We start from the raw sequence: 10254 nt of genomic DNA, 5'->3' as shown, positions 1-10254 counted from the left end.
TATAATTAAGAGGCATGCATGGTTAAACCACCGGTTCTCACTAAGTCCTTCGGAAAGTCCTTCAGTCCAGCTGCAGTTCTGATCTCTGCCCCAGCATACCTCCATCCCCCTGCCTAACTAAAGAGTAGTTTGTTTCCAGAACTGCTGATGGCTCTTTTAAGGCTCTAACCCTTATTCCCATCCTGACAGCTTCTAGGTATTTTTTATGCTCCGCTTCTAAGGACTTAGGTGGCTGGTGGGGGGGGGGGCTCTCTGTGCCCTTTGACCCCTTCCAAAAGAACAGCCTGACCAGTATGTGCTTTGGCCATTGTGACATCATAGGTCATTATTGCTGTGCTCCTGGCTCACAAATAGGTAAATAACAGACCAAAAAGCAAGTGCTGTAGCTCTTTGGAGCTTTTTGTTATTGTTCTTCTGGAGGAGGTCTGTGTGGACACGCCAGTACTGCAGAAACACAGGGCAGGTAGCGAGAAGCCCAGCTGACCAGGATCTGGACCATGCCAAGACACATTACAGTTAAGGTTAACTGTATCGTCAGCGCTGTGACTTGTGTGGAAGTATAGTGCCACCATTTGTCTTGGCTTGTAACTGGTAGGGGCGAAAGATCAAGGAATCTGCTGGAACAAGTTCTCAAGACATTTCAAGACGTGCAGCCGTGATGCTGCGACAGGTGAACTGCTCCGGAGTACCAGGCAAACGGGTTTGTGCACTCCGGGATACAGAAGGCATGAAATAATGAAAACCAACTGCAAAGCGTTCCTGACCCATAATGTGAAGGGGGGGGGGGGTTGGCTTGAAAAAAAGCCTCTTTACACCTTTTCAGTTTACAAGGAGATAAAGCAGTTGTTTTTCAATATTGTAGCGCCAGTCATATTTTAATTTTCTCTTTTACAGAAATGTTAGAAATGGTACTGATGTAGCCTCTTAAACTGAGAGGCAGTGTGGTATTATCTTTTTATCTGTTGCTTTACAGATAACAGTCCCGGACGTTGTTTGAAAGTCCTCAAAAATTGTGGTATCAGCACACTGAATACACCTGGAGATGCAGAGAGCCATTTTCGTAAAACACTTCCTGCCAGGCTAAGATAGCTCCCTCTTTATTACTAATCGGAAAGTGACGTTGCAGAGAAGATGTGAAGTGACTAAACTCTTTCAGTGCCAATTTCAGAGACCCCTGCATGGGTAGCTAATAGTTCCTTTTTCGACTTTGAAAAATGAGGAGGAAAGTATTCCCTGAGAATGTCCTCTTATGTTTGTTCAACCTTTGTCCTTTTTATAAAAACAGCGTAGCATAATTATATTTGGCAAAATATATGTTGTGCATGTAGGGCTTTGATATCTCCAAAGCTTTTACTTGGGTCTCTCCCTTGTGAGACTGGAAATACTGAGAAAATTGTTTAAAAAGACACATTTTGCGAACAGTACATTACTGCTTTCCGCCTCTGCCCACCTTGGTGTACTGTATTTTGTAAAGGAACAAGTGAAGGTTTATTCCATGCTGAAAAGAGGAGAAAAGAAACACAACGTTTCGGCTGTGGAGCCTTCTTCAGGTGTGAAGAAGAAGGCCCCACAGCCGAAATGTTGTTCCTCTCTTCTCTTTTCAGCATGGAATAAATATGACTTGTTCCTTTGCAGCCTACGCATGCTGACGCAGCTCCCGACTTGAATTACTTGGTGTATCTTGACTGCAAACCTGTTTTTCTTGTAGTGTCTGCAACATTTCTCTTGAAAAAAGTTTCTTTTTTTTTTTTTAAAGGCATGAACCACTCTCCCAGAACGGGGTATCTTGGGGTTGATTCTCAGAGCTTATTCGAATCATGTTCTGAACGAGCCCTGAACGAGAGTATGGAAAGAGTCCTCCCAGTTGAGTTTAATTAACTCCACAGATACAAGCCTCCCGGTGACCGGATGTTTGTGAGAACAAATTAGCGAGAACAATAAAAAATCAGGACTGAGGGAATGATCCATTCAAGAGTATGGTTATGGGAGAGCGGGTCAAAAAAAGTTGTTTCTTGTTTCTGGAGTCTTTTCTGTACATTTCTTCATAGGTGTTTCCTAGTTCTCTTTTCTTACACAGTGGGGTAGCCAAATGGTTTGGCATTAGGATGACTGTCCCTTTCTGTCTCCTCCCTCTGCTGTAATTATGTAGTATTGCTAAAGTAATTGATGCCTGTAGAGACAGTTACATCACATTTTCTTGTCTGAGCATTTGAACAGTGTTTATTTTCTCACTGCCTGCTCTAGCCCTGAACACTAGCGTTAATCATTTTCTTCTCTGTCATGCATTTATCCAGCCCTAGTCTCCAAGAGGCCCAGTTATTCAGGTTTAATGCTATTTTCAGTCAGCGACTTAATACGTATATCTTATGTTATGCTTTCAGGTTCTTCTGCCTTTGTTTTCCTGCACTGCGCAAATTGCTTTCTTCGTGACGATCTGATCCTAAAACCGTTCCATCTTCACAATATTTGGCCAATAAATGACCTGTTTTTCTTTAAAAAAAATGTTTTGAAAGCCACACATAGCTAAGAGGATGTGCTGGAAATTGCATTAATTCTGGCACTTTGAAAACAAAAATAGAGGAACTTTGCCTCAGTTGACCGTGCAGACAAGGAGTTGCGTAAACTGTTTGAAGGAACATGTAAAAGTTTATTCCATGCTGAAAAGAGAAGAAAAACACAACATTTCAGCTGTGGAGCCTTCTTCAGGTGTGAGGAAGGCTCCACAGCCGAGACGTGGTGTTTTCTTTCTTCTCTTTTCAGCAGGGAATAAACTTTTACATGTTCGTTGGCAGCCTATGCACGCTGATGCAGCTACTGACTTAAACCGTTCAAATTCTCAAGAAAGGAAATGTAGGTGACCTGTCTTGTTTTAAAATATTCTAATCAAAGTAATTCATGAACTGATTTAAGAAATGTAGTTTCATATTTTAAAAGGTTCACAGCTGGGAAAACTTTTAAAAGGTGTAAGCGCCTTGTTATTTAGCATGAACGTGTGGCCTAATATAGAAGTTACAACTTACAAGATGAAATTATGAAAAAGCCATGAAACTTCACATTGAACCCTCTGCCACACCGTTTTTAATTGAGCAGAAACTCTCCGTCTTACATTGTCTTTAGAGAATTAATTCCTTTGGACTGACGATTTCTCCTATTGTGTAAAAAAAACAACAACAGACATAGCCTGTTTATATAAAAAAAGTATATTTAAAAAACTAATTCTATTTATTTTATTAATGTCATTTAATTTAAAAAAAGTTCTAGTGGCTCCCTGTTTGCATTTTTATGAGTTATGTATAAATAAAATGAACTAGATACCTGTGTCAGGTCACAAAATATAACTTTTAATGTATGAATTTTTAAAACTTGGTCTAACTAAGTTTGAGTTTGTTTCTGTTAATAAAGTCACTGAACTTTCAAGTCAGAATGAAATGGTATTTGATTACTGATGCCTTGTGTTTTTATACTTGTGACACCAGAGCATGTTACCGATTCCGATGTGAAAATTGATCATCTGAGCTGCCAACAGATTGGGGACACTCAGCACATATAATTTAACTACCTAGTACTGAAAATGCACTGTAATAGTGGTTACATTATAATATTTTACATTGTTTATTTAGCGTTGCAAAACTGACCTGAACTAACCCTGGAAGGGCCAGAGTTAGAGGTCGTCTGTACTAAGACCCCTTCTATGGAATTAAGACACTACGAATAAAGATTGATTCAAATTTGATTTTCCAAGGAGAGGTTAAGAAGGGTAATCAGGTAGTAGATCTGAGATGCATCTCAGCACATGACAGTGATAAGAAAATGAATAACAACTATTTTTCCCCGTGTTAAACATGGAAAAAATAAAGCCGAAATTATATATATATATCATGCTTTCTTCCCTGAAATCTTGAATTGCGGTGTTGAAGATATAATGTTGTCCTCGGCGATCACAGCCTGTCTACAGAGTTCAAACGTTGGGGGGGGGGAATAACCCCTATTTGGAAATAAAGAGTCACGTCTAACGTACTCAAAGGAAGATGAGGCCAGTTGCATCGAAGGTTATTAAACACAGTGCAAGTGCGGACGCAACAAACGCATCGTTTCAAGACGGCAAACCTGTAGATATTTGATATTTAATAAACCGCCAATTTATTTAAAGGACCCAGAAGTGACAGAGGCGGAATGGGGTATACAGAGAAACACTCAACAAAGTATCCTGTGCCTTTAAAAAGCAATCTCCCCCCTCTTTCCATTTTTTTTGTGGTACTGTAACGATGGTAGTGATGGAGGGGAGAGGGTTCCTTCCCACCCATTTTGCGAAAAACATCACCGATGTCCACTTCTCTCTCCGTCGGCAGGACCCGCCCCTCTAAGGGGGAATCGGGTATTATGATTGGCCTAGAGCCTCCGGAGATTCCAGGAAGGTCTTTGCTGATTGGTGCAGGAGGGCCGCTTTTCAAGGATGTGGGCGTGGCGGAGGCAGCGGGGTCAAACGATGCAGGTAGGTACGTACTTCCACCATGTTGACGAACTGCGGGCTGGAGTGTTAGCGGGTAAACAAACGCTGACATGGTTCGCAGCTTTCTTTTAACAGCGCATTTATTTTTAAACCGCGTTAGCTGAGGGTTTTTCCCCCCTCTCTCTAACACGGTCGAACTCTTCAGTCTTTAAAACTCGCTCTTTATATTTTTCTTTCAAACCCATTTCTTCTCAAGGTGGGGACAAGAATGCGGTGCAGCTAAACTTTTTTTTTGCAACCTGTCTTGGGGGAAAAAAACACCCCAAGGACGCGATTTCCAACGAAACGGGGAGATATTAAATGTAATGTATCTGGCTTATTATATTGGAGGGGTTGGGGGTGGTCTTATTTTGTTAAACCTCGTCGACTTTTGAAACATCGGCAAAGCTACCTGCTAGTTGTAGTTACTAGAAAATAACGGGTTAATTTGTTTTGGATTTATTACATAACTCGGCAACACCAGGCTTTGTAAAAAGTAGCGGTGATTAACGCAGGATTAAATTTTATATTTATTTTTAAAATGCGCTTCCGTAACTAGCATAGAGCAGTGTAGTGACCAGATTGCATTGGTATTGTTGTGCATGAACTGTGTGTCGATTGCGGGCTTCTCAGTTTCCAGTTAAGTAAAACATCTGCCGGTGTCTGGTCTAGATTCCCTGCGAGTGTTTTGGATTCGGAACCCCAGAACCGTGTGTCCGTTTCGAGCCCAGCTGGACCCCCAGCCCCGCCGGTGCTTGCCATGGCGTGGGCTCTGAAACTGCCGCTGGCGGACGAGGTGATCGAGTCCGGTCTGGTCCAGGATTTCGATGCCAGCCTTTCCGGGATCGGCCAAGAGCTCGGAGCCGGGGCTTACAGTATGAGGTACGGAGCCCAGGGATTTCCTCACACGGGATTTTTTTGTGTGCGTTTTTTTTAGGTCATTTGTATGAGGTCACCCCAGAAAATTGATGCGTGGGTGGGGGGGGAGTGATTGTGTCAGACTGTGCGTTGTGTTAGCGGGAGGTCTCTGTCCCTTGTTTCCTGGAAATTGGGGAATTCAGAAGTTTACAAAAAAAAAGGCAGAGGCGACATAATCCATGTAATTGTAAAGTATTTGAAGTTTCAGAGACTGGTCTTCAGACGATCAAGGTCTTAAGTACGATTTTTTTAAAAAATATATAGTCAAAGCAATTTTAGCGGTTTCTTTCTGTGGGTGGCGGGTGTTGCGTGCTCGCTGTTTCACCTGAAGCGTGGGTTGCAGATATTGGGCGGACCGAGCTGCTTTGCCGGGCTTGGTCAGTGCAGTACCTGAGCTTGCAGAGTGCAGAAATCTGACATGGATCGGAGCTGCCATGTGATGGCATTCGTCTTAATTTCCAAGGAGGAATGGTATCCTGGCTGGCTCCTGCCCTGAAGATGGGCTCTCTCTTTGTTTACTGGAACTGTGCCCTGTCTGTGTGCAGTAGATGTCTAGAATAACATTCTGTTAGAGTCTTGAACTCGTATGAACTCTTTTGAAAGTGAAATAGGCCTACAGTGTATCAGCTTGGCAACTGGTCATGGCAGCTGTTGGCAAAAGAGCCCATAAGGGATAGTTTTTTGTATCAGTAAAACTACACAACAGTAACTGTACAACATTTGACACAAGGTGCATGCTGAGAAAAACGCTTAAGGTTTATTTCTGGAACAAGTCTAAGCTGTAGTGTAGTTTGTAGTGCTTTACTGACCTTGATTGGAATACCGTCTTTGGTCAATGTATGTCTAAGGCGCTTTTCATCCTATGGGATCCCAAATTGCTTCACGTATAGAAGGTGTTCCCTGTTGTCCTCCACTGAACAGCAGGCCAGCCATAGAATAGATCTGATGTTGGAGTGACAATAAGCATCACCAATTGAATCAATGGGAAATTTAGACTGGCCCGGTTGTGCAGTAGTGCAGTTTAGACAGGGCACTGGGGTTGACAACCCTACTTTTCCAAAAAGTTCCAGTGTCATGGGATCTTTAATGACCTAGTCACTAGGACCTCTGTAAAACAGCTCATCCAAGGACAGCGCCTTCTGCAGCACAGTGTCCCCAGTATACTGGGGCTTTGGTTTGCAGATTCTGGTCCAGGAGGAAGAGCTCCCCCTGCTGTTCCACCAGCACCACTAACAGTAGCAGCCTGGTCTTCCTTAAAGGTCTCCTCTCCCAGTATTGACCTGGCTACCTGTGATTTACATCCGAGATCTGAAGAGATCAGGTTATGAGGTAGTGTTGGACAGGTGTGAATTCAAGAGCTGTCTTTTTAGATGTCAGAGGACTGTTTAAAACTTTTAGGTACATTTCTGAACACATTCCACCTTTTTAAATAGTGTTTCCACTGAGTGATAAATAATATCCATCTAGCCACACATCCATTTTCTAACTGCTTCATCCAATTCAGGGTCACATGGGCGCTGGAGCCTAACCCGGCAAGCAGTGGGTGCAAGGCAGGATACACCCTGGATGGGATGCCAGTCCATTGCAGGGCACACACTCACACTAGGGCCGTTTTTGCCAGAAGCCAGTTAACCTGCCATTATGTCTTTGGACTCAAACACCACACAGATAGCACCGCAGGTCTGGAATTGAACCCAGGGCCCTGTGAGCACTGTGACACAGCAATGCTGAGCACTGTGCCTCCGTGCCACTTCACCACCCCATGTGTGAACCCGTTAGATTTCATTTTCACAGAGACCTAGAGTGTGTTTTTAAAGTAGTGTGCAGTCAAAAGCTGACGGTGCATAACTTTCAGTTGCACAATTGGGTTGTTTAAGTGATTTTTTTTGTGTGGGGTTTAATGCTAAATTCATAAAAACGGTTGAAGAGTTGGTAACTCGATTTTAACATTAAGATCTCGTGTGCATTCATCAAGCAACATTTCCTGACTTCACTTAATAAGGTCACTTGGCATAAGCTAATATTCCACACTGTAACAATTTTCAGTATAGTAGTCTACTAAATGCTGAAAGAAGCTTCTCCTGTGTATTGAGACTTACATACTACCTGCACTTAGAAGCACTAAAAGAAAACTCTACTGTGTGACAGTGTGTGCGATGAGTGGCATACTGGGGTGAGGGCATGCTGTTTTGCCGTGTTAGACTGTTGTAGAACCTGAACACTGACTGTCCCTGAACACTACACGCAGGCTAGGGCAATCAAGCTCAAACAATAAAACCTTAAGCTCATTCCCTTTGAAGCCTGCACGCTGACACATGCACCACGCTAGGGCAGGTGGCTGGTTAAAAGCACTTTAGGGTTAAAAACTGTGAAGACTAGCAGTAGGTTTGGTTGAAATACATTAGATGTGATTTATTCCCATTCTGCACAGCGAGTGTCGGTGTACGAGCACATCTGCAGTACTGTTGCACTGACATTCTGGGAGGAATAGAAGTTATTGGGGAGCAAAACCCACTGGCATGTTGATCCTTGTTTAGTTATTGAGATATTCTTATCCTAGTTTGAGATGTTTGCTTAAAATACTTATCGAGACCATCAGGTGGAAGGTTGAAAGGTCAGGCTTTTTTATTTTTGTCTATAATATGCATTACGGGAGTAATGGAGCACATGTTAGGGCTGGGGTGTAGGTATCGGTATTTAAGCTTTTCCCTTCTGTAATTTTGACTTTTAAAGTATAATATAAAAGGTGGTTTGAGCTTGTTTGTAGACTACTGTACGTTCTTGTTCTCTTCTGCTAACGATCACCAGATAGCAGGGTTTGTTCCTGTAATCCAGAAAGCAGCATGTCTCTTGTTTAAATGTCTCCTTTATTTCCTTTGCTTCAGGATTCTTAGATCTGAGCGTCTGCTTGTTTCCACATGTCACAGGATGGTATTACGGTATCATTCTGAAATCCCAGCTGTGTGGAGAATAGAAAGCTCGCAGCCCTTTGTAAAATGGCTTGTGTTTAAAAAGGCGTTACGTGGTGTAAGGCGTTTGCGCTGCCAGTGTGTGAAACCTCCGGCTTCATCTTTTTTCTTCCCTGGGAAGACGACCCGGGACGTTACCGATCTGGAGATAGGCTGCCTTGCCCCACCCCACCCCCCTTTGCAGACGAGGAGGCGTAGTACAGTGAAAGTGTGGTTTGTTAGGCATGTGTGATGCGGTTTTCCAGGCACATGAGCTTCACTCGAGAGTGGAGCAGCTTCCTTCCCGGTGCGTCCACTGTCCTGCGGGGAGGCAGTGCCGCGTGATGGCCGATGCACGTTACCGTAGACCAAGTTCTCTTACTCCGGGGAACTCGTGTCGGGGTTCTCCTGTGAAGGCATGCCGGACCACAGCTCCCAAAACATTCCCAGATACAATGGGACTCCTCCAGCCTAAGCCGCCGACGTTAACACAGTTATTTCAGGTTTCAGAAACAGCCAGAACATAAATATATTCGTCCAGCAATAATTAGAAAGCCACGTAATCCTTGTAGGGGTTGTGGCAGTTTGGGGAAAAGCACAGGGTCCAAGGCAGGAGTACACTCTGGATGGGAAGCCCATGCAAGAACATGCAAACTCCACACAGAAGGCTCTCCAGCCCAGAATCAGGCCCTGAACCCATGAGCTGGGAGGCAGTGGTGTTCGCCACCATGCCATCCTAAAAATGCATTAGATGTGAAGCACCTCTTGCAGTCATCCTGAGGGTCTTGTGTGAGCGCACACTTGGGTCCAGTTGCAGTGCTGCTGTGTGTGTCTGCTCCCATGCGGTTCTGTGAATTTCTTGTGGCTGCTTCACTGGTAGACCTTGAAGTGTGTTGGCTATTTCCCGTTATGCATCTTAATCGATGCATGTGGATCAAAATCTGAGGGATGCCTGGGCAGAGTGCATGCGTGTTTAACAGGGCCGTTGCGCTGGGGCCTGCTCTGTGGATCGAGGGTGTGATTTCAGGGCTCTCGCTAACCGGCCAGCGCTGAGCGGGTGTCCACCTGCCTCGGTGCCGCTGCAGTGACGCTTTCATGAATGCGTGAGCCCATTAGCGTGTGGATGAGGAGGGGGGTGAAGTGCGTGCGTGGGGGCCGGTCTCCATGGTGCCACTCCTGGAAGCCGCGCGGTGGGGAGGGGGAGTGACGTGAGAAAGGTCTGATACGTGAGAAAGCGCCTTGCCTGGTGTTCTCACCTTGCAGAACTGCAGGTCAGGCAAGAGAGACCTGGGAGCCCTTCAGGACTAGGACCCAGTGTGCGTATCCTGAGCAGACACTGGGAAGAGATTAGATTCCCTTGTGCCTACAGAACTGTTGCGTGTCCATACTTGTGTGTGGAGGAGATCCCCTGTAGAATCCCGGAGTTCCCAGTCCCCGTCCTTGGGATCCAGAAAATCCAGTAGGATATCTGTTTCTGTAGAGTTTCAAAAGGCTTTCACACCTGGTGAGCCTTTTCAGAAGCTGGTTGTGGTTGAAATGATGCAGCTGGGCCTGTCTCCATGGCCCTTGGGGTGTTGGTTGATGGTGATGTAAAGAGCTACTGTAGGAAACGTGCTGGGTTCAGGCAACAAGAGTCGAGACTGGGGACTTTCTCCTTGGAAGGTGAAGCCATTTCAGGTGTTGCAAGCTGCAGGTGTTGTCCAGTAGGCAGAAGGCAACGTCTGTGCATCTTTAATATAGTTACATTTCAGTGCCAAGTTGGAGTTCCGTGCTGTTACGTTGGGAGATCTGTGATGAACTGGAAATGTGAAGAGTAATCACTCAACACCATGGAATTGAGAACATAAGGGAAAAGCATGTAACCTGTTTAGCCTGCTTGGTTGTTAGTAGTTAACTGGT

The 10254-nt window shown here is 44.6% G+C and overlaps 1 protein-coding gene across 2 annotated transcripts in view; it reads left to right on the top strand.

Moving 5' to 3' along the window:
• The first annotated feature begins 4508 nt into the window (after positions 1-4508).
• Positions 4509-10254, top strand: part of tfcp2 (transcription factor CP2) — a 31845-nt gene continuing 26099 nt past the window's right edge. The window contains exons 1-2 of one of the 2 annotated variants that reach the window (XM_088915926.1): positions 4509-4812; positions 5162-5371. In XM_088915926.1, the coding sequence (XP_088772052.1) occupies positions 5250-5371 (122 nt within the window). In that variant the 5' untranslated portion in view covers positions 4509-4812; positions 5162-5249. The remainder of the gene's footprint in view (positions 4813-5161; positions 5372-10254) is intronic. The other variant, XM_088915936.1, reaches the window with a different exon arrangement.

Source organism: Atractosteus spatula, chromosome 1, assembly GCF_055471065.1.
Source record: "Atractosteus spatula isolate fAtrSpa1 chromosome 1, fAtrSpa1.hap1, whole genome shotgun sequence".
In the NCBI taxonomy this organism is placed as follows: domain Eukaryota; kingdom Metazoa; phylum Chordata; class Actinopteri; order Semionotiformes; family Lepisosteidae; genus Atractosteus; species Atractosteus spatula.
The sequence above is the reverse complement of the archived record's forward strand: the minus strand, read 5'-3'. Positions and strand labels throughout refer to the sequence as shown.